Source organism: Terrapene carolina, unplaced genomic scaffold (genome assembly GCF_002925995.2).
Source record: "Terrapene carolina triunguis isolate 2854851 unplaced genomic scaffold, T_m_triunguis-2.0 Scaffold68, whole genome shotgun sequence".
NCBI lineage: Eukaryota > Metazoa > Chordata > Testudines > Emydidae > Terrapene > Terrapene triunguis.
This window is the reverse complement of record NW_020664419.1, coordinates 67,298,455-67,324,007: the sequence shown is the minus strand read 5'-3', so window position 1 is coordinate 67,324,007 and position 25,553 is coordinate 67,298,455. Positions and strand designations below refer to the sequence as shown.

The window sequence follows — 25,553 nt, the reverse complement described above, 5'->3', positions numbered from 1 at the left end:
GTCTGTCTGGCTTCCATTATGCTTCTTAGTGGACAAATTTTACGGAGCAGAAACAGAGAAAAAACAGTGTTTTCGGGAAATAGGTACTTCAGTCCAGATTGTCATTCTTGAAACTAATTTGAAAAAATCTAATTATAATGTCCTTTAGGCTACTGCTCAGAAGGCATATCAGAATGTGATGTTCTATAGCATCCAGATAGCTGAGAGCCTAAAAAAGATGATAGTTTGACGTGGTTCCTGTTGAAACATGCAGCACAGTGACAGAATCATAACATCCATTATAATTCATATTAAAAAGCTTCTTATTATTGTAGGTTTACATTACACTAGTTCAGAATATATTTTCAGCTGTAACTTCATACTCACCATTTTGCTATAGCTGTGGGTATAATCATGAAATCCTTAGTCATTTAAAAGCTTATTGACATCAGTATGAGTTTTGTCTTGGTAAGGACTTCATAAGATCTTTTGTCCTAAATTATAACTTAGAAAATATCACTCTTCTTTAGATGGTATCATTGGTGTTTTGGGAGGGAGGATGGTCTAGTGGTAAGTGCCCTAGCTTGGCACATATAAGACCCAGATTCAATACCCTGCTCTACCACAGGCTTCCTGTGTGACCTTAGGCAAGTTACTCAGTTTTTGTGCCTCAGTTCCCTATATGTAAAATGGGGATAATAGCACTTCCCTGTCTCTTGGGGGTATTGTGAGCATAACTGCGTTAAAGATTGTGAATCATTCAGATACTACAGTAACAGGAACCAGACAAGTCCATGAGAGAGATTTTAAAACACTTCACCAATTTGAAATGTATCTGGCTAACTTGAGTGCCTGAAGTTAGAAACCTAAATCCATAGTGAAATCTGCTCCTGATATATCACAATCAAGAACCACATAACTAAGGTTCCACATAAGAAAATAGGTTATTAAGGTCAATCCATCAGTATAAAATCAAAGAATTCAGAATTTTTGTTCTATCTCTCTCTTGTTATGGACACCTATCTTCCTCTTTTTGCCTACTAAAGCCCTGTGTTCTTGAAAAAGGACTGAGTTTTAATCATAATTTAGGCTTCACTTGCTGTATCACTAGGGAAAGAATGAAAATCTGATTTATTCAATCATGTGGTAGTTTAGTGCATTTCAAAATCTATTAAATGGGTCTCTCAAGTCAATCTGCATGTTCCCATCTGCACTGATTGAGAATTTTATATCTTTAGACTGGGTTATTAATTCCCATTTACATTCCATGAGACCAATTTTATTGATACTGGCAAATTATACATAATATTGTATTAATTTACAGTAACTCAGAGCCCAGAGGAGAAAGATAAAATAAACGTATTGGTCTTCTATGCTGCTCTTTACAGTGCAGAATGGAAAATTCCTGTAAAGATTGTCACAGAAGCAACAGAAGATGACCGTAAATTACTATCTTAATGATACCTAAAAATGTTAATGCTATATATGCGTAATCTGATAAAACACATTTATAATTCCCAAGCACCAACTCATGAAGTTTCAGACAGACGTTAGTGAATATTTGCAAAAGATGATTGTCTGGCTATGCCAGAAGGAGAACAGGAGACACTGGATGTGGTTTTAATTAGGCTGCAACTTTATTCTTAAAATATCTGGATGTACCCAGCAAATAAAATTGTACAGTGTAGGTAATTCCATTCTCATTTCCCTATGTTTGGGGGCTGCTGTCATCCTTCCCCTTTTCCATCCTGGTCTAGCCATCCCACTGCTGGGACCCCAACACCTCCTTTCTATGAGGTTTAAAGGGAGCTATGAAGGAGAGAGGGTTGACTCTCTGCTGTACAATTTTTATTTGCCCGAACCCACTTTTTCACTACTTTAAAGTATGCCTCCTTTAAATCCTTTGCCAATCCACTTTTTATCTGATCTGTATCCCCTGGATATCCATCACAGATTTACATAATGAGTTGTGACATTATAACCTAACCACCATTTCCTAACCTAACAGATCCCCAACTCACTGTGGGGAAGGCGAAAAACATGCATTTTAAATAAACATAGCCAGGATCAATAAAACATACTATTACATATAGTAACCAAAAAGAAGCAACAAAAGCATTTTTAGAAGCTATTAAGGGTGATCTCTGTGCTACTGAAATACAGAGCAATTTGTTTCCTCTTTAATTTGTAACCAAGGCAGATGAGAAAAGAGAAGGAAATGAAGTCTTTTGTGGCAGGCAGCTTTTATATGCTTACACTAGTATAGAGCTAGTATTTTAAGGTGATACAAGATAGCAAAAACACACACAAAGTACAGTTTTTTACAGAATTGCTTGAATTAGTGCCATAACAACTATAATGATATAGTTATAACTGTATTACAAGTTACATTAACATTTAGGGGGTGGGATAGCTCAGTGTATTGGCCTGTTAAAACCAGGGTTGTGAGTTCAATTCTTGAGGGGGCCATTTAGGGTTCTAGGGCAAAAATCAGTACTTGGTCCTGTTAGTGAAGGCAGGGGGCTGAACTCAATGACCTTTCAGGGTCCCTTCTAGTTCTATGAAATAGGTATATCTCATATATATTTTTAGGATGCTATGTCATGAGACTTATACATCATTGTACCTCTGACTGCTAAAATCAGATTTTTTTATGTGTTGTCACAAACTAACTTGACAAAAGGGAATAAAAACAGTCTTTATTTAACTTCTTTCTTCCGGGTTTCACTAATCTTGATGTGGCCTGTGCAAATACAAATTTACTATTACAAATATTCATTTTTTCCTGTTATTTGGAAGATATTTTCCCTTTTCTTCAATAAAGCAACAGACAGCATTAAATAGATCTTATTGACTAACCTCAGCAAAAATGTTCATTATTTTTTATATATTCATGTGTGCAGTCATATGCATACGTGTGTGCGCACACATACGCAGACTAGCACACAGAGTGAGTGCACTTAAAAAGATCATCTCAGTGCCAAAGATGTTTCTGGTTCCAGCAACTTTAAGTATACATAATATTTCTGGAACCAGTAATATCTCTTAAAAAACATAGATATATGTATATAAATTCTCACAATCTCTCATTTGAGTTATGTTGATAAAAAAACAATACTGGAAAATCAGGAGTTTTACCACTGACTTAAATAGGGCCAAGATTTCACCTTGATAATTTCCTTGTACCAAATTTCTTGTATGTATTCAAGAGAACTGGTTTTCCAGTGCTAAATCTGATACTCTTGTGAGTTATTATTCTTTCAATGTCTGCTAAATTATTTGCATTACTATCCATCCAAAGTCTAATACATTCCTTAGAATATGTTTTACATATTTATACTTTTTTAAAGATTTTTTGGGGGGACTTTGCATCTTTTGTTAACTCATCTGACTTTATCAGCTTGTGCATCTTCTAACATCCTTTTGGAATATCATGCTAAATTTTCTTTTTGTGTTTCTTCTCCTGTTACATATTAGCTATATCTGTCCCTAATACAAACCATACATTACAGTGATTTTTAGATCCCGATTATATAAGCTAATCTGTGTGGGTGCAAGTGTGTGGATCAGTTTGCAAGACAGGAGTGTTATAAAGCACTTATCTCATTCACATATACACATATACATTTAAGACTATGGCTGCCATAACCCCAGGTTTGCCATCCTTTCTTGGTTATTCAAACAGCACAACTGTATTTTGTAAAAGTATATTATACTAAGAATATTTTCCATTCTGTAAAAGTTACTGAACTCACACTACCTATATCTAAAGCAACTTAATCTGCACAAAAGAGTGTAAGTGATATCTTTACAAGGGTCAGAAGGAAACATATGATAAAGTATTCTATAAAACTTCTATCAAAGGACACTAACAATAAAGCAATGCATGAGGTGATTTTTGTGTGTATGTGTGATCAGATGCATCCCTGCCATCTTCGAAGTTATGTGGCTAATGCCCTGTTTACAATACTGAAAATGTACCCTTGTCCTGTAGACAGTTATAACAGTAGAATAATTTATATTTTAAAAGGATGACTTTAAAAAAGGCATTTGTTCTTCAACACCAGCAAACTGATGCACCAATAGATTTTTGCTCTCGCTTGACTGAGCTGCATGTTAAAGTGGTTTGCAAATTTCAGGGTTATATTTCCTCTATGTGATACCCTATATCCATTTGTTTTTGTTTTTTAAAGAAAAATTAGTTGCTTAAAGTAACTAATATTGTAAATTCTATTATGTTGTCCGAGATAATGCCAGTATCTAATATATACTAATTCAGGGCCAAACTGTGACTCCAGTCTTGCACTAGGGAGTTACCATAGAGCAGTGGTTCTCAACCAGGGGTTCGTGTACCTCTGGGGGTACTCAGAGGTCTTCCAGGGGGTACATCAACTCATCTAGATATTTGCCTAGTTTTACAACAGGCTACATAAAAAGCACTAGCGAAGTCAGTACAAACTAAAATTTCATACAGACAATGATTTGCTTATACTGCTCTATTTACTATACACTGAAATGTAAGCTGATTTATTTTATAATTATATGGTAAAAATGAGAAAGTGAGTAATTTTTCAGTAATAGTGTGCTGTGACACTTTTTTATTTTTATGTCTGATTTTGTAAGCAAGTAGTTTTTAAGTGAGGTGAAACTTGGGGGTACGCAAGACAAATCAGGCTCCTGAAAGGGATACAGTAGTCTAAAAAGGTTGAGAACCACTGCTATAGAGTAAGGAGATGTAAGGTGTCCTCTTCCTACTTTACCCCAGTTACCTACATCATGGGCAGTAGCATGGGACGGGAAGCAGGCTCCACAGAGCTCCTACATCCACCTCCCCCACATGCAAGTGAGAAGTGAGCAGAGCCAGCAGGTTGGGCACTTTAAACTGCTGTTCACTCTCTTCCCCGAGCAGCAGGGAAAATAAGCTGTCACAATATCCCTCCTCACGTGCTCTTGGAATACCACAACAACATACTTCACTTTTTCAGGGCAGAGCATAGAGTCACAATCTAGCCCTCAGTTTGTAATATGGTTTGACACCAGATAGATAGACAGACAGACAGGTCGGTCTGTCTATCTATCTGTCAATTGCAGTTAATGCATGCGATTAACGCAAAACAAATTAACTAAATTGTAAACATTGTGATTAATCGCAGTTTTAATCGCATCGTTAAACAATAATCGAATACCAATTTAAATTTATTATAAATATTTTTGGATGTTTTTCTATATTTTCAAATATATTGATTTCAATTACAACATAGACTACCAAGTGTTCAGTCCTCACTTTACATTACTTTGATTACAAATATTCGCACTGTAAAAAAGATAAACAAAAGAAAAGAAATAGTATTTTTCAATGCACCTCATACAATCCCACTGCATCCAGACAATGCAAAATTATTCAAGATAGTTAAAAACAAAGCACACTGTGAGGAGTTACAGGGGGATCTCACAAAATTGGGTGGCTGAGCAACAAAATGGCAAATGAAATTCAACATTGATAAGTGCAAAGTAATGGACATTGGAAAAAATAATCCCAACCATACATATATAATGATTGGTTCTAAATTGCATTCTAAGAGATCTTGAAGTCACCTTGCTAGTTCTCTGAAAACTTCTGCTCAATGTCCACCAGTTGTCAAAAAACCTAACAGTGTTTTATGAACTACTAGGAAAGGGATAGAAAATAAGACAGAAAATATCATAATGTCACTATATAAATACATGGACCAATGCCTTGAGTACTGGGTCCAGTTCTGGTTGGCCCATCTCAAAAAGGACATAGTAGAAATGGAAAAGGTTCAGAGAAGGGCAACAAGGATGATCAAGGGTGTGGAACGGATTCCAGATATGAAGAGAGACTAAAAAGATTAGGGCTGTTCATCTTAGAAAAGAGATGACTTAGCGGGGATATGATAGAGGTCTATAAAATCATGAATGGTGTAGAAAAAGTGAATAGAGAAGAGTTATTTACCCTTTCACATAATATAAAAATTGGGGATTACCCAATCAAATTAATAGGCCGCAGGTTCAATGCAAACAGGAGGAAGTACTTTTTCACACAACTAACCTATTGAATTCATTGCCATGGGATGTTGTGATGGCCCTATATATATATATATATATATATATACAGAAAAATAAACTGGATAAGTTCAAGGAGGATAGGTTCTTCAATGACTATTAGCCAAGATGGTCAGGGATGCAACACCAGGATCAGGGTGCCCCTAAACTTCTAACTACAGAAGCTGGGAGAGGAAGACAGGACTGGATCATTCCATAACTGCCGTGTTATGTACATTCCTCCTGAAGCTCTGGTGCAGGCCACTTCAGAGACAGGGATACCAGGCAAGATGGATCATGGTTTGACCCAGTCTGGCAGCTCTTATGTTCTTAACTACACCTTCAGCTTGAAGTACTGACATACCCTTAGTCTCCCTTTGCCTCGGTCCCCCATCTGTGAAATGGGAATAATAGTATTTCCCTCACAGACAGGTGTTTGGAAGTTAAAAACATTACTCAGACCTTTCCAGGTAGTGAGAAGGATATATAAAGCCTTTGTCAAGGTTTGATCAGATTTGTTCCTTAATTCTGTGGTTATAAATAGATAGTAGGTATTCTCAACAAGCAGTAGACTTAAAAAGAGAAAAATAAATAAGTAAAATAAAAATTGGGTTGGGTTGAGGAGTGGAATAATCAGAAAAGAACTATGAGGAAATATGTTCCTTTTTGCTTACTGTTTCAACACAGGAGGTTTTATGGAAACAGAGGCTGCAGCACAGGACTCTCTGGGATTAGGCAAACTGGGAACTCAAGCAGAAAAAGACCGAAGACTAAAGAAAAAGTAGGTTGCTTGTTCATTTTATTTTCATCATACCTTGTTCATATTTTGATTTTGTGTGTTGTCCTAGGTATGCACACAATTGAAAGCATGACCAAACAAATGACTGTATTTGTCTGACACTGTAGCAGTTGACCATCATGTATATGTGAGTTTTCCCAGGGTTATTGTTTTTAAAAGCTCCACATAAAATAACGGAAATATGTGGTAATAAAGTACACTAACACTAAAGTAATGTGGTAATAAAGTACACTTTATAAAGGTAGAATACTTTATCATTCACAAAAAAAACATGAGTTTAAAAGAAAGGAACATTTTTTTAGTTTGACTTTACAGTTTAATTACTATGTCCTGTGCTAATTGTGGTTTTTAAAACTACACATGCAATGAAAGAAATATCTTACCGACTCTTTTTGCCTGGATTATCCAAAAGAAAAAGAGGATGCAAGACTGTTTGCATTATCCATTGAGCATATAATTATTTCAATCTATTATAAAAGACAATGATTCCCCATAGACATTAGTAACTTTGCTTTCTCTTATGTCTGTCAGAAAATGACAACCTAGCTTTTTGTTCACATAAATTATAGAATAATTAAATGCTTTCCGCCGCTGCACTAGTTGTAAAACTGATACACTCTGAGTCATAACAGCTGCAAGAAAGTAGGTAGGCTCATTTGAAAAAAAAAAAAAAAAAAAAATGGCATTGCTCCCCCCACCCCCCAAAAAATCTATTCAGTCTCATAATTCCAGTGTTATTAGAGAACATCTGAGGAGAAAAAGGACACTTCTTAAAAATCACACGCTGTAAACGTTTTTTTAAAACAAGCTCATTCCTGTTCTTTAATTACTGTTTGAGTGTCAACATTTTACTTCCTAAGACTCTTTTTATCTTTCATATTTACAGTATGCTCATGTATCTCAGTCTTCTGCTGATCTTTTACATGGTTTGATGGATACTTTGCATAGTATTCTGCCCTTGTGATGAGGAAATTCCAGGGATTTTTTCCAGCCTTTCTGAGTAGTTTTATGTATAGTGTGTGTTTTAACCACTTACTTTGTACCACATGCGGTTATGGTACATGCAATCATTATCGTTAATGTACAAATATGAGTGTTCAACTTAAACTGGTCCTAATTTTAGAATCTGTGAATAAGGGTAAAGAAGCATTCCTTCAGCATCCTCTCCCAACAGAGAAGAGACTTTGGTCACCAAACTCAGGATACTGTTCTTAAGAATACTACAACAGATCAATCTTTCCTCTGCATCTGGAATTTTTATCTCTAAATCAATTATCAATCGCCATTCCGTTATATATTTTATGGAAATTAAACACTTTTTATGGAATTATATTGTAAAAATATCAATTGCTTATCCTTAATTCTGCAAAGCTTCTTAAGAGTTGTTGAAGCCACCACTGGGAACAGACCATATTGGGTGCCATTAGGAATTCAGCATTCACCATGCTACTCATCTATCTTCCAATACTGAGAATAGAAGATTCCACAATACGCAACCAGTATTGGTTGAAGTGGCAAATGTTGAGATTTTAAAGGCTACCACAGTTCCCACAAAAATATTTCAAAATATGTCACTTCTCTTATTCTGTTAGGTTAGTATTTATTAACAGAATGTAAAAGTTTTAATCTATATACAATGGATAACACAGAAAATGCAGATTTACACATTAATTGCATCACACAAATGCAATACCTAGAAAAGTCTTGGATTTGGATACATTGGAGAATATACAGGATAATCTATGCCCAGACCTCTTAGTCTAATCTCCTACAGCCAGACTTTCTCGTGCTGTCAGCTTTTCAAAGTTTTCTCTTCTCCTGTGTCTGTCCTTGGCTCCTTGTGGAGTAGACATAACCAAATCATCCCCCGACGTGGTCTCATTTAGGAATCTTTTCTTTGTGATTATGACTCATCCACTTAGAATATAATCTTGGGCTAGTATTTCAGGTGCATATTTTTCCAGATAGTCCAAGATATTAGAATGTAAAAGTGGCAATTATACGTACTTACCCTTAATCATATGTTTATATATCTGTCTCCTGAAGGCCTTTGTTCCATCACTTTAGACCTTTAAGAGTGGTCAATCTTTGTAGATTTTGGTTTCTGAACTGTTAAAAGTACTGTTCAGAATTCCTCTAGGTTACTTGCATAGACAAGTTTGGACATGCTTTGGGTTGGTCCATTTACTGAGGTCCTTAATTCATTCAATATATAATTGTATGTCTAAGACTAATACAGAAAAATTAAGAATGTAGTTCACAGGTATTTATTGAATTCTGGACATTACTGGGATAGGGACCTGTGAAATGGATGGTACAGAATTCACGTGTTATCAGATCTGCTTTAGAAAGATAAAGGCATTTAATGTGACTGAGACCTTGAGTGTATTAGAAGTTAAAACAGTCCAATACTTCATTTTTTAAAGCTTTAAGCAGAACGGTTTGTCTCAGTATGTCAGACACCTTTCTTGCCCCCATTTAACAATGCATGTCTCCCTCCTTGCATAAATGGAGAGAGGTTTTCTTAGCTGAGAGATGAATACCGATTTTGGTAATATAAGTGAGAGAGATATTTAGTGTCTCACATTAATGATAGTAGAAATATACTGTACTGACAGGACCTTATCTATAAACAATGTGGTATCTTTATAAAAGGTAAGTGAGAGAGTTTAACTTTATTAAACTGTCTTGTTTTCTAGTGGCACAGCAACTAAGTTTGAGATCAATCCTTTTGCTTGACTCCTTGCTTCTGTTGATCAGGGCCTGTGAACACTGCAAAGAAAGCAAGTTCAGACCCTGAAGGGGAAGAAGCAGCTTACAGATCTTTGTAGTGATTCCTGCCCCTTAGTTGGAAGGACAGATATGAGAAAAGGGCAAAGAAGCATTGTCTAGTAATTACCATACAGGACTCGGAGGTAGGAGATCTGGATTCTATGCTGTCTTTGCCACAAACTTGCTATGTGATCTCCCAGTCCTGTATGGTAATTATGGGAATACTATGATTTAATGAACAGGTGACTTTAATGAAGAAGAATATAGACCACCACCTTCTACTGGATAACATCACATCTGCTCATTCTGAAGCCCTACCATTATATTGCTTGCAGCTCAGACACTGCTTCTTCAACTCAGGTGGCAGGATACTGTGGTTTTAGAGTGGGACAATATGTTTTCTCCTTGATGTTGCAGCAAAGTTACGAGTAGCCAAAGTGTGACCACAGATTTGTTACAATATGAGTTAGCTTTGAGATAATGACAATAATTATTTGTAAATTATTTAAACTTAAGCCACAATATTTCCAGGGGGACTCAGAGGAACACTCTCTCAGGGGAAAAATGCCTTAAACTTAGAACTCTTAAAAATTTTACATTCTGGATTATATTTCTAATTAAATTTACATTATGCTATTTTAGCTCTCTAGCCCTGACTATTTACATATGCAAAATAAATTGTTGAACAATATCTTTTACTCTAAGTTTCCTGAGAGAGTACTACACTTCTGCATATCAAATCCCACTCTTGTTGTTATAGTGTAATCAACATATTATTGCACTTCAAAGTTTGCCTACTTCCTGCTTAGAGGATGCTATTTGGCATTATATATTTCTATGTATTTGAATTAACTACTTACACACCATTAAAGTGAAATGAAGAACCTTACTCAGTGATAGGCAAGACTTTTGTAGACCTCCCTAAAGAGCCAATTTTCATCCTAGGAATTTGGTTGTTACAGTTAGTCATTAGCTATGAATCCTTATCCTAGGACTTCAAAGACACAGGAAACTAGCTCTTTAGAATTTGTTAATTTAATCCTATCATGGTGCTAAAATTGATTCAATAATACAGCCATTAGTTAGATGAATCATCTACACATTCATAAAGTTATGTATGTTTTCGGTGAAGCCTGACCACAAAAGACACATGATGTAATAAGATACATTAATTTAAGTATTTTAGAGTTGTATTATTTGTAACTTAAATGTGGTTTAGTGTTCAGAGCATAGAAGTGAATTTCAGGACTCTTCTGAGTTTATTCTTATTCTACGAGGGATTTACTGAGCAGTTTTTGCAAATCTACCTCTTACACCTAATTATAACCTTAAAGATCTGTTAGAAGGGTTAATAAATTTCTGTAGAGAGCTTTAAGAACTTGTGATGAAAGGTACTATAGAACGGCAAACTATTATTATCTAAAAGAAACTTGGTTAAGAATAGAGAAATAGGTTTATTCTTACATTTGTTAAGATTTGTTTGCAGTGGTATTATTGTAGCCATGTTGGTCCCAGGATACGAGAGAGACAAGATAGGTGAGGTAATGTCTCTTATTGGACCAACTTCTGTTGGCAGAATGTACAAGCTTTCGAGTTACGCATAACCAAATCATCCTCTTCTTTAGGTTTGGGGAAGGAAGCAGAGCATTTGAGCTAAATATAAGTTGGGACAGATTGTTAAGCAGAAAGAGTAACACAGGTTAGAGGCTGGCACTTGAAATGAAGTGGGCAAATTGGGGGTTAGATTGTTATGCATAAAAGATTTGAAGTGGGCAATTAAGGTCAGCAGGCAGGGTGGTGTGTTACAGATTGTTGTAATGAGCCATAAAAGCAGTGTCCCTGTTAAGTCCATGGTTTTTTGGTGTCAAACAGAGTTATGAATTTAAGTTTCCAGGTTTGCCTTTTGAAGATGTTGTGTAGGTTTCCTTTTGAGGACAACTATTGAAAGATCAGCTATAGAGTGATTGCTTTATGAAAAGAGTTTCCCCCACAGGTGATACAGTGTTTTTGTTTTTTATCATTTTTCTCTGTGAATTCATTCAAGATTATCTGGTTTCACATGCATAGTTGTTACTGGGGCATTTGTTGCAATGGATACACCAAATGTTGTGATAAGCATGTGTAGGACCCATAAATCTTAAAAAGTATGTTGTGAGGGTATTGATCATCATAGCAGTGGAGATTTGTCTGCAGATTTTGCATCTGTTGTTCTGGCAGGGCCTGGTGCTGCTTTGAGTTGGCGTGTCCTGGTCTATGGGGAGCTTGTTGAGGCTTGTTTGAAGGTCAGAAGAGGGGGTTCAGGAAAAATTTCTTTCAGGATGTCATCCCCATCAAATATGGGCTGTAATTGTTTGATGTACCTCGCATGGATTCCATCATGGGGTGGCAGGTGACAACTAGGGGTCAGGGATTTTTTCCCCTCTGTACTGAAGCAGGTTCTCCCAAGTATTTGGATGGCCCTTTCCATGATGGGATCTACTTCTCTGGTGGAGTGTCCTTCTTTAGTGAAGGCATTTTAAGTGTGTTTAGGTGTGTATCCAGGACTTTCTCTTCAGAGCAAATTCTGTGGTATGTGAGTTGTAGATAACAGATTTTTTGGTGTTTCTGGGATGGTCACTGGATCTGTGGAGGTAAGTTTGGTGACTGGTGGGTTTCTCATATATAGTTGTTTGTAGGGTTCCATTTTTAAGCTAACTGTGGTATCCATGAAGTTGATGCTGGTGTTGGGTATTCTGTAGGGAGTTTGATGAATGGGTGGTGGTTATTGAAATTGTGATGGAAATCTGTGGGGGAGTTTAGATCTTCTGTCCAGACTCCAGAGGATGAAAATATCATTGATGTATCTCAGGCATATCACTGGTTTTGTTAAGAATGTGCATTCTTACATTTTGTCTGATATATGGTATAGAGAAGATAAACAATGCTGAAATGTGGCCTAGATAATTGCATTATTTGCTATCAATATAAACTAGTCCTGATAACCCACCTTGGCTTATCACACACAAAACTTGCCAACACTTATTTTTCTCAGGCTTCCCTCTTCTTCCCAGCCTGCTTACTTGCAGCCTAAGCTGTTGAAGGAGGGTGTAGCCAATGTGTTGCAGTCCTTAAAGAACATATCTAGCAATATAATTCTGCAGACATGAGTGTCCCACTAGCTGACACATCCTTTCATAGCATTTAATGCCAGAAGGGTACATTAAATCATCTAGTCTGACATCCTGTTTATCACTGGCCATTACAATTCACCCAGTGACCCTGTACTGAGTCAAAAAACTTGTGTTTGGCTAAAGCATATCTTTCCAGAACGGCATCCAGTCTTGATTTGAAGGCATCAAGAAAAGGAGAATCCACAACTTCATTAGATAGTTTGTTGCAATGGTTAGTCACCCTCACTAGTAAAAATGTGTGATTAATTTCTAATTTGAATTTATCTGCCTTAGGTTTTAGCCACTGGATCTTATTATGCCTTTTTCTGCTAGATTAAAGAGCTCCTTAGTACCTGGTATATTTTCTCTGTGAAGGCACACTGTTATCCAGTCACCTCTCAACCTTGTTTGTTTTTGTTTTTTGTTATAAACTAAACAGATGAAGCAATTTAAGTCTTTTACTGGTAGGCATTTTCTCAAGCCATTGAATCATTTTTGTGGCTCTTTTCTGCATCCTCTCCAATTTTTCAACATCCTTTCTAAAATGTGGATGCCAGAACTGTACATAGTATTCCAGTATTTGTCTCACCAATGTCATATACAGAGGTAAAATCACCTCCCGACTCCTACTGACCACTTGTTATACATCCCAAGATCACATCTTCCCTTTTTGTCACAGCATTGCACTGGTGCTCATGTTCAATTGCTTGTTCATCCTTTTCAGAGCCACTGCTTTCCAGGATATAGTCCCCCATTCTATAGATATGGCCTGCAAACATTGTTCCTAAATGTATAACTTTGCACTTAGCTTATTAAAATGTGTTTTGTTTGAATGGGTTCAGCTTACAAAGTGATTCAGTCGATCTGTATCATTATTTAACATTCCACCAATGTTTGTGTCATCTGCACATTTTATTAGCAGTGATTTTATATTTACTTCTAGATCATGAATGAAAATGAGGAATAGCAGTTTTGGTCCCTGTGGAACCTTACTAGATGATTCTCCATTAATGATTACTTTTTTGAGATCTGCTATTCAATTTGTGACAATTAGGGCAAACTGCAAAGAATGGGGCAGACAATCCCCAATACTTAGATTTACCAAGCCAGCATAAAACAGCTTCTATAATACCTCTCTGGTTACCCAGAAGACAAAACACAGTTCCCTTTAGCAACCCAGCTCTGGGCTTCCACCCAGACACCCAAGTCAAATATGATGAAAATTACTGAAAATGTTATTCATCATATAAGAAAGTTCTATCAATTCCAAGGGATCGGATATATTACCTGCCATGTTAATGAATATTTCAGATCTTACCCAAATACACACTTACAGCCAATTCTTATTAACTAAACTAAAATTTATTTTAAAAGAAAAGAGAGAATATTGGTTAAAAAGATTAGTATACATACAGACATGAGTACAGTTCTGAGATTAGTTTCATAGTAGAGATGGTGAGCTTTGTAGTTGCAAATAGTTTTTTCAGAAATAGTCCATTGGTTATAGTCCAGTGTTCATATCCAGGGAGAGCCTGGTGGAGATCTCAGTCTTATGACTCAAGCTTCCCCTGCATAAAGCATCAAGCAGATCTGAGATTAAAAGGATCAGGTCCCAAGAGTTTTTTATATAGTTCCTGGGCAGCACAGAGTCCTTGACTGAACAATAGGTCTTTGATGTAACCTTGTGTTTCCCAAACATCATCGGTAATTAACTACATGGATTAACATAAGGTAATTTATACATTAAGTAGTTCATATATAGCTTACCACAAACTTTAAAGAGACATACAGACAATGACATTATTTCACTCACATTTCATCTAAATGTTAATATTTCTTTTTGATCTCTGAATCAATAGCTATAGTAATAGACAGAAACTTTCTGTTCACATGGATAACATCTAACAAGATATAAGTAAACACATATGAGAATCAGTATCACCTCTGATTCTCCAACAATATTATCTTTCATTTTGTTTGTTTAACTACTGGCTGCATGAGACTTCAGGCATATGTCTTCCAAACTGAAGTCCCCCATGATAACACAACTTTTTCTTTCTACACATTGCAGACAGGTGCTTAAGAAGTAACTCATTTTCTTCTGGTTTGATTTGGTGATCTGTAACAGACCACCCCACATGGTACCACTTCCTGGGCATTGTTTGTTAGTACATTGATCCATATGCATTCAAGATCCTGCACTTCTGAGTTATCAACAACTCTAGAACAGGTTGTGGTGTCTTTAATGTAGAGAGTACCCCCTTTCTCCCCTCCTCCCCGCAAACATACCCTTTTTAGCAATCTTTCGTAAAAGATTATAAACAGATTTTAGCATTGCAATCACACAAATTATCCCACCAGACAGGGCCATCCCTAGGTGGGTGCGGGGCCTGGGACATTAGAAACTCGGTGCCTATCTGCTGTGGGGGGATGCTCCCCCCTGGCTCCGCCCAGGCCCTGCCCCCACTCCACCCCTTCCCCCAAGGCCCCACCCCCACCCTGCCTTTTCCCGCCCTGCCTCTTCCCCGCCCAGTTCCACCCCCTCCCCCAAGCATGCTGCACCCTTGCTCCTCTCCCTCCCCCCAGCACCTCCTGACGCTGCGAAACATCTGTTCCGTGGCAGGCGGTAGGTGCTGGGAGGGCGCGGGAGGTTCTGGTAGGGGGGCTCTTCCTCCCCGCCTGCCTGCCCACCTCCCTGTTCGCCGCCTCATCCAGCTTGCCCACTCCTGCATGCGGGACCCCCCAAAGTGCAGAGCCTGGGGCGGTCGCCCTGATTCGCCGGACTCAAGGGACGGCTCTGCCACCAGGTTTCAGTAATGACAGTTATATCGAATTAATACTACAGTCATCTAGGGTCAAATTTCAAATGTAGTCACTTTATTTACATTTCCACAATACGGCATTACAAAAAACAAATAACTATCTATTTTCATGCACGAACTGGTAAACATGTAAGCAGTCAACCATTATCTACATAGTGGCACATTATGTGCATAAAATTACTTACAAACATTAATTAGAGACTTAACTTTGGAAATTTATATTTTAAAATAGAAAACCTGTCAAATATAAAATAGTATTAAAATTCTTGTTTAAATGTATAATTAGCTATAAAAATAAAAAGTTATTATGTTTAAAAAGTTCCTCCACCTACACTGACTTGCAACTCCATGCTTCCAACTTATCTGTGCACTCTCTATTACAGAGAGGGTCATTTAATTTGCCCCTGTGGAGAGGGCTAGCATAAGGCATGGTTTAAGTAGAGTGATCTCCCATACTGAGGTGGATGTCACCTCATATGCACTGCTATCATAGCCTCAAACAGTCTCATCTGGTACTCCTTCAGCAGATCCTCTGGCTGAATTATTCCCCACATTACCAAAGTTGTCTGTATAAATCAACTACCTCTTCCACAGAGCACATTGATAAGTTCCAACTCTGAAGATGACATATTGCTTGTACTCTGTGATGCATCTGTCAATATCAGTCTTAGAATAGAAGCCACAATATTACCTACAGGCAGAGGTGTCCTCATAACAATCAGTTCACCCTTACTAAATTTTGTTGTACTGTCCTAGTCCTTAGTCTAATAGGAACACTAGGGTGAGTCAAGGTCAGAGCTGACAGCTTTAACTTTTCCTCTGCTTTTGGTTGGCTTCAATCTGAATGACAATATTCTCTTTCTGATTTTTTTAAATTATTTTTTAAACAGTAATCTAAACCTTCAGTCTATACTCCATGCCCCCAAAATAGGCTTGAACATTAAAGTTCATATTTACCAAGGAGAATAGATATAGAAAATATTCCATACCGTGGATATGTTTTTGGAACCCTTATTCTGGTTAATTACACAAACCACAATTAGGCTTTGTATTTGCAAAATGCAAGTTTTTGCTTTTAACGCAGATAGCAAAAAAAAAAAAGCCTTGATCATGCAGAGACTTATGCACATGTTTACACATATACATAAGTCGTTGCAAGATCAAGGACTGACTGGTCCACTCTACAAAACTCCCTATATTCATAGAAACTCTGTGTTTGCTATACCAGATACCTATATCTGTTCATAAATCTTCATTATTTCACTAACAATTTTTTAGCCTTTAATCCAGAAGTACTGCAGCTTGGCTGAGTCTAGTCACAACTAATCATAATTTATTACAGGAATGCACATATCAAGAAAGAACAATTCCTATGTTAAATAAAAGGGAGACTTTTGTTATTTAGTTTCATTTTTCTTTGTATAGAGCAAAAAGGATTGTTGCCTAGTTACATTTCTAATAGTGCTAAATTCGTTTTCTTTCCTTTTGCTGATTTTTCTCTAGTTTAATTTCTTGAAAAATTGGGAGAAGATGTAGAAAAGAAACACAGACATGATTTCAGGGCTAGAGAAAATGCCTTAAGGAGCTCAAAAAGAAGATTGAGAAATGAGTTGATTACAGTGTATAAGTACCGTGGCGAGGAGAAAATACTGGGTACTAAAGGTCTCTTTAATCTAGTGGAGAAAGGCATAACAAGAGCAAATAGCTAGAAACTGAAACCAGATTAATTCAAATTAGAATTAAGGCAAAAAATGTTAACAGAGATGGTGACTAACTACCATCGGAACAAACTACCAACAGAAGTGGTAAATTCTCCTTTTCTTGAGGTCTTCAAATGAAGACTAGATGCCTTTCTGGAAGTTATGCTTTAATCAACCACAAGGCATTGGGCTCAAAACAGAGGTAACTGGGTGAAAATGAATTGCCTGTGATATACAAGAGGTCAGACTAGATCAGGGGTCGGCAACTTCTGGCACGCAGCTCAGGGCCAGGCCAGTTTGTTTACCTTCCGCGTCCGCAGGTTCGGCCGATCGCGGCTCCCACTGGCTACGGTTCGCCGCTCCAGGCCAATGGGGGCTGCGGGAAGCAGCAGCCAGCACATCCCTCGGCCCACACCACTTCCTGCCGCCCCCATTGGCCTGGAGCGGTGAACCATGGCCAGTGGGAGCTGCAATCGGCCAAACCTGCGGACGCGGCAGGTAAACAAACTGGCCCGGCCCGCCAGGGTTCTTACCCTGGTGAGCCGCGTGCCAGAGGTTGCCAACCCCTGGACTAGATGATCTGATGCTCTCAGCTATACACATATACAACTCCTGCAACTTCAGTGGGGTTTTATACGTGTGACTGAGAGCAGAATTTGGTTTAGTACATTCTTAAGTAGAAAAACTCTCTTTGCCCACTGCAGCATAAAAGTGCTTTTCCTAATGATGTTGTTAATTACATGCATTTTTTAAAATTAATCAAAATTGCATTAATTAAGCTCTTTGTAATTGCCCGCCATCTAAATGTTCTCATATTTGTAACATTTATAAAAACCTATTATCCTGTAAGTGTGCATACTTTGTTGTATATTAGTCCTTAAGAATAATTTTTATTTCATGCCTTATTATTTTTAATTGTCCTTCATTTAATTTCTTTCCTTTGTATCTGCACTCATGACGAATCATTTGATGTAAGAGCTCCCAAGCCTTTTTTTCCCTTTTTGCAAACAAAAGATGCATTCAATACCTCTTGTTGCCATAAAAAAAGTGCATTCTGTGGCCCCAGTCGGGCTAGGACAGGGGTGAGCAAACTTTTTGCCCAGAGGGCCACATCTGGGTATGGAAATTGTACGATGGGCCATGAATGCTCACGAAATTGGGGTTGGGGTGTGGGGAGGGGGGAGGGTTCTGGCTGGGGGTGTGGACTAAGGGTGGGGTCAGAAATGAGGAGTTCAGGGTGTGGGAGAGGGCTCCGGGCTGGGGTGCGGTCTTGGGGGGTGTGGGCTCTGGGATGGGGTGGGGATGAGGGGTTTGAGGTTTAGGAGGATGCTCTGGGCTGGGGTGAAGGGGTTCAGAGGGCAGGAGGGAGATCAGGGCTGGGGCAGAGGGTTAGGGCACAGGGGGGTGAGGGCTCCAGCTGGGGGTGCAGGCTCTGGGGTGGGGCTGGGGACGAGGGGTTTGGGGTGCAGGAGGGTGCTCCAGGCTAGGGATGAGGGGTTTGGAGGGCAGCAGGGGGGATCAGAGCTGAGGCAGGGAGTTGGGACGTGGGGGGGTGGCTTGGGGTGCAGGCTCCAGGCCATGCTTACCTCAAGTGGCTCCCGGAAGCAGCAGCATGTCCCCACTCTGGCTCCTATGCGGAGGTGCGGCCAGGCGGCTCTGCTGCGTGCTACCCCGTCCTCAGGCGCCGCCCCTGCAGCTTCCATTGGCTGTGGTTCCTGGACAATGGGAGCCGCAGGGCGGCGTTTGGGGCAGGGGCAGCATGTGGAGCAGAGCCCCCTGACTGTCCCTATGCATAGGAGCCAGAGGGGAGATATGGCGCTGTTTCTGGGAGCCGCACGGAATGGCCCCTGACTCTGCTCCTCGGCTGGCGCGCCAGAGCAGGGCAAGCCCCAGACCCCGCTCCCCAGTGGGAACTTGAGGGCCAGATTAAAACAGTTGATGGGCCGGATGCGGCCCACGGGCCATAGTTTGCCCACCCCTGGGTTAGGAGAACCACAAAGTGCCTTGTTGAAGTCAGTGAGGCATTGCATTCATGAACCTATACTGTTCTCCTTGCAGGATCAGGGCCTAATTTTTGTTTTATGTAAATAAGAACTGTTTTTTTCTTTCAAGTTAATTCTATTTCAAAACATATTTTCCCTCCATTTATTGAAGTATCTTTCTGAAACAGTCAGTAAAGCCTCTACCAATATTTCCCCTTAATATTATTAATATGTGATGCTAAATTAGATATTGGGGGGACCTTCTCTTTCCTGTACCCAAAATAGTAATTGCTTTCATTAAAATACTGTACACTTACAAATATAATGATATTAAAGAGAGAAGGTGGGTGAGGTAATATTTTTTGTCGGACCAACTTTTGTTGGTTACAGGGACAAGCTTTCAAACTTACACAGAGCTCCTCTTCAGGTCTTGGAAATGTGTCAGAGAGAATGTCTGCACTACAATTAAAACCCCACAGCTGGCCTAAGCCAGCTGATTCAGGATCATGGGGCTTGGGCTAAGAGTCTGTTTAATTGCAATGTAGAAGTTCAGGGTGGGCTGCAGCCCAAGCTCTGGGACCTCTCCCACCTCACAGGGTCCTACAGCTTGGGCTCCAATCTTAGCCTGAATGTCTACATCACAATTAAACGGCCCCTTAGCCTGAGCCCGTGAGCCTGAGTCAGCTGGGACAGGACGGCCGTGGATTTTTTAATTGCAGTGTAGATGTACCCAGAGTGCAGAGCTGTAACCAGGGCAGGATGAGCGGAGCAGCCGCCCAGGGCGCAAAGAAGTGGGTGGCAGAAAAATGGGTGCAGTGGGTATTGGTGGGGCCAGCCTCATGCAGAGACTAGGGAGAGGGGCATGCAGGGTTATTGCCCCCCCCCCAACTGTGTACCGGTCCCAGCACTCTAGTGCCTGCCAGAGTCACTCCCCCTCAGCAGCGAAGCACCCAGGATCTGCCCGCCGCAGCTAAGTCCACTCAGAGCGCAGTGGGAGGGGAGGGCAGTCGGGTTCTATATTTCTTTCAAATTTCAATGAAAGCAGTACATAATTTCATTCTTCCTACTTATGGAAAACTGTTTCCTTTTGAATACAGGGTTTGTGAAAAATAAACAGAGGGAGACAGAGATCCCTCTTGCCAAATGTTTGAATCCTTTCTCCCTATACAGTATAAGGAGGCTTACCTCAACTAACAGCAATTTCTGAGCTAGACACAAGTAAGAAAAGCAAAACAAGGCCTCAACCCTGCAATCTGATCTATGCTCGTAGGGCAAGCACTCATTCAGCATCCCAGTGACTTCAGCGGAAGGACCCTCATGGATGTAAGTGTGTACTCGTGGATCCAACTGTGCCTTAAATCCTGATTTTGCCATCAACGGGACACCATACAGACACAAAGGTCCTGCCATGTCAGTCCCTTCATAGGATGGGAGCCTATGGGAATAAGGGAGAAAGAGACGAAAGATAGCAGGAAACTCCCCTCCCTCCAAAAAAAGAAGTATTAGATATTATTCCCAACAAGCTGAAATATGATCAAGGAAGGTCCTTGTCTTCCTTCATTAAAATGGGGATAAAAAGTTTTCTTAGGAAAATTAGAGAGCTAAAATTTAAGGACCCGGAGTTTCTGTAGAGTGGGATGCCATGAGGAAGCCAATTTATCTTCCCTTATTCTCTGTCTGGCTCAGGGGGCAGGTTAGAGCAGCCTGACACTCATCTAGCCTCCACTATCATAGGGAATGCACTATGCTGCCTTTTGGATGCTGGGATCTCCACCACAGTAGGGTTATCTCCAGCTAGAGCTTTAAGGTCAGTCCCCACAGAGTAGAGCAATGCAGAGAATCTTCTCCCAAATGTTACACTTCATAACTCTACTTTCAAGTCTAATGGTGGGTCCATTAATTTAGGAATTGTACAAATATGTATTTATTTCTCTATTTCTTTTACCCACTTTCTTCAGCCTCCCTATCTGTCTGTCCTCTTGCCCCAAAACTGTCCGTACCTCACCCTTTTGTCATTTACTCCCACTTTCTTCCCATTTTTCTCCTTCTCTTGCCCATTCTCTCTCTTCACCACACACACACACACACACACACACACACACACTTGAAACAAAAACTTTATTTCTTGGCCTCTTCCCCCCTACCAACTACTGTGTGTTTTGTCTGGATCTCATCTCCAGCTGCCCATGCTCAATCAGAGCACGAGTTTATCAGGCCAACCTTTTCTTCAGTTATATTTTCCAAGCAGTTTTACAGCACACCTTTCTTTTGACCTGTGTAAGGTTTTTTTGAAATGCAGTATTGTAAGATTGTGTAGATGTTATTCAGGCTTGTTGTGACGGGTTCGGTCACAGGGACCCCCTTGGGACTGTCACCTGATGTGCTGAGATTACCTCTGAGCCCGTTTTCCCTGCCATCTTGGGACTTCCAGAACCCTACCTTGTTGAGCCAGACACGCTAGCCTGCTGCAACACAGACCCAGGTCTGGTCCACGCCCCCAAAGCTGCAGGCTTTAAGTGAAAACAGTTCTGCAGGTTACCTGACTCCAGCACCCAGACACCCAGCTCCCAATGGGATCCAAACCCCAAATAAATTCGTTTTACCCTGTACAAAGCTTATACAGGCTAAACTCATAAATTGTTTGCCCTCTATAACACTGATAGAGAGATATGCACAGCTGTTTGCTCCCCCAGGTATTAATCACTTAGGCCTGGTCTACACTAACACCCCAATTCGATCTAAGGTACGCAACTTCAGCTACGTGAATAACGTAGCTGAAGTCGACATACCTTAGTTCGAATTTACCGCGGTTCAGACGCGGTCCACACACGGCAGGCAGGCTCCCCCGTCGACTCCGCGGTACTCCTCTCGCTGACGTGGAGTACCGCAGTCGACGGCGAGCACTTCCTGGTTCGAATTATCGCGTCCACACCAGACGCGATAAATCGAACCCGGAAGTTCGATTGCCAGCCGTCGAACTACCGCGGTAGTGTAGACAAGCCCTTACTCTGGGTTCAATAATAAACCAAAGTAATTTTATTAAGAATAAAAAGTAGGATTTAAGTGGTTTCAATTAATAACAGACAGAACAAAGTAAGTCACCAAGCAAAAACACGCAAGTCTAAGCCTAATACATTAAGAAACTGATTACAGGTAAAATCTCATCCTCAGAGATGTTCCAATAAGCTTTTTTCACAGACTAAACTCCTTCCTAGTCTGGGTCCAATCCTTTCCCCTGGTACAGTTCTTGTTAGTTTCAGCAGACATCTTAGGTGGAAACTAGAGGTTTTCTCATAACTGGCAGCGCCCTTTGTCCTATTCCACCCCCTTTTACAGCTTTGGCACAAGGCGGGAATCTTTTGTCTCTCTGGGTCCCACCCCTTCTTCTAAATGGAAAAGTACCAGATTTAAGATGGATTCCAGTATCAGGTGACATGTTCACATGTCCTATGAGACCCCAGCCTCCATTCTTCCTGGACTGGTTCACAGGAACACAGGAAGGGTTGCAGGTAAATAAATCATTTACAACCAATTGTCCTAGTCAATGGGAGCCATCAAGATTCTAAACCACCATTAATGGCCCACGCTTTGCATAGTTACAATACGACCTCAGAGTTATACTTCATATTTCTAGCTTCAGATACAAGGATGGTACATGCATACAAATAGGATGAACATATTCAGTAGGTCATAAGCTTTGTAATGATACCTTTAAAAAGACCTTTTGCATAAAGCATATTCCAGTTACATCATATTCACACTCATAAACATATTTCCATAAAACATTATGGAGTGTAACGTCACACATGGGACATGGGTTCTCTCTTTCTTTAATGAATGACAATCATAAGATACAGATGGTATGCTGGGGAAATTATATTACCAATGGTGGCATCTTGGCTCTGCAATAGACACCTTTAGAAATTATGTTGGTAGCACGTGGTTTGATCCTGGGTTTTCTCCATGTTTAGCAGGGTTATTGGCTAGTGGGCAATGTCATTCATCCAGAAACTATTTTTATTAGCTCGCCTTTGAGTCTGTGTAACTTTACACGCTTGTGTCAACAGGAAAATAAGCTCAAATGTATGGTGTGATTGGTGCACAATCCTTTTAGTGATATTTCTCTGTCCATGTTTTTTTGAGAATCATAGCTGTTTTACAACCATACATAACTCAGCATGCTCTTATATATAGTCTCATTATGAACTGGAAGTAAAATTCCATAACCTCAGTAAGGGGCCAGATGCTGCTATCCTTACATGGAATAACACCTTACATAGAATGCAAAGCTGCTTAAATCACTATGACAACTCGTCTCACACCAATCAGACTAGTCACAGAGTTACATACTACTCAGCATGAGTAAGGATAGCAGAATCCAGCCCTAAGTGATGCTGACATTTCCTGTAATGTTTCAGAAAACACAACTTAGACCATTTTATTTTGGGTTGGGGTTTTTTTTGTTTTGTTTTTTTGATGTAATAGGCAAGAAAGCAAATCCTGGTTCACCCTTTGCTGTGTATTTTCTGTGTGTGCGGCTGGAGATTCTTCTGTGGTAATTTGCTTAGTGGCTAAATCCACATTGTTTGTATCTAAATGCGTTTGTGTGAAAAAACACTAATCAAAATATACATAACATTCCATTGCACAAAAGGTTCTGAATGATGAAAGCTGGGACAACTTGCATTTGTTTGTGAATAGTATCCAACATGTGTTGTGTTGTCAGACCTTCTGGCTCTAACATTTATTGTCGGTCTGTTGTGCTAAGAGGTTTCTAATAAGTAACAGATGCCAATTTAATTATAACTGCTATTATCTCGGTTTAAAAATCCACACAGGGGCATAAAGAACAGGAGTACTTGTGGCACCTTAGAGACTAACACATTTATTTGTTACAGGGGCATGTATCTTTTTAAATAAATTAGTGGAAGGTCTGTTTCCTAGTGAGATTTGCCATATTTGTGATTGTGCTATTATTTTATCTATCATGATTTTTTTAATGGATTGACATATATTCATTAATGTTTGTGTGCTTTTTTTTTCCATCCATCTCTCTTCATCTCATGAAAAGCATATCTGGGTAAGTTAAATCACATTGGCTGCTGAACATGTTCATTTTCAGCACCATGTTTTCTTTTCTTTTTTTCTTTTCCCTTTTCAATTATATAACCAGACCTATGCAGAGAACTAACCCCAAACCAAATGTTCAGGGTATTCTAAAACTTTATAATAATTGAACACACAATATTCCTCATTTTATTAAATTCAGGACTTCATCCTGAAGCCCTTACTCTTATGAATCTACCCTGGGGATAATGCCAGTCCATTTTAAAAATAGATTGGCTCGTTGGGTCTACATACTCTGTATATAGAACAACAATATTTTCATTTTATGCTTATATAATTTCATGCTTATTTTTCTTTTTCACCAATTCATTTGTTTTAAAAGTATGGAAATTTGTTTTAATTGGCTCTCCTGATTTCAGTTTTAAAATCCTCATCTCCTCCTCTTAGATCAATTGAACATGTTTTTTGTTTTTCCTGAAACAAACTATTTATGGAGCTTATAAAAGAAAATTCTATGCAGAGTACACAGACTCTTAAATATGTCTGAACTATGGCTTTTTTTAAGATTGGAAGACCAGAAATAAACTTGTAGAGGACAGGAGTTACTATTTTAATTTAAAATGTATTACTATGAAATGCTGGTACAAAACCTGATTTAATAAAATTTAATTAACCTGTAAGCTCCAAGGGTTTCTAATAATGTCTAGTAAACTTTATACTAGATTGCAAGGTCATCTATTTGGCAAGTCTATTTGGTTCATTATTGTTTTGATTATATTTTTAATAGTAATTCTCTGCTGCTTTAATTTAAAGTTATGATCTGTATTTTTATGGCTATTCAGCATTCCAGAATATGCCTCTGTTCGCATAATGTATGCTTTCAGAAAAGCAATAAAGCTCTTCTGCTTGCAGAACATGCACTAATATACAGCAATTACAGCAATGTTTAAAAATGCTGTTCATAACTATGTTACCTATGCTCATATTCAATGAATAAGAAAACTTCCCTTCCCCTTTGTTTTTAAACACTTTTTATTTATTGCTTGAATCATTACTTACATTTACCTGTTTCAATATTTCAATCATTCTCCCCTGAAAATTCTTTTAAAGTTAACTGGAAAAAGTTTTGCAAAGACATGAAGAATTAACTTGCCCACCATTCCCAGTCCACCTATTATACAAAGTAATACATATATATATGCATATACATAGAAAAGATG

General features: G+C 39.0%; 1 protein-coding gene across 1 annotated transcript in view; it reads left to right on the top strand.

Moving 5' to 3' along the window:
• Window positions 1–25,553, top strand: part of PPFIA2 (PTPRF interacting protein alpha 2) — a 624,013-nt gene that overhangs the window by 552,058 nt on the left and 46,402 nt on the right. Inside the window, exon 23 of the mRNA XM_026648822.1 lies at window positions 6,730–6,823. Within this exon, the coding sequence (XP_026504607.1) occupies window positions 6,730–6,823 (94 nt within the window). The remainder of the gene's footprint in view (window positions 1–6,729; window positions 6,824–25,553) is intronic.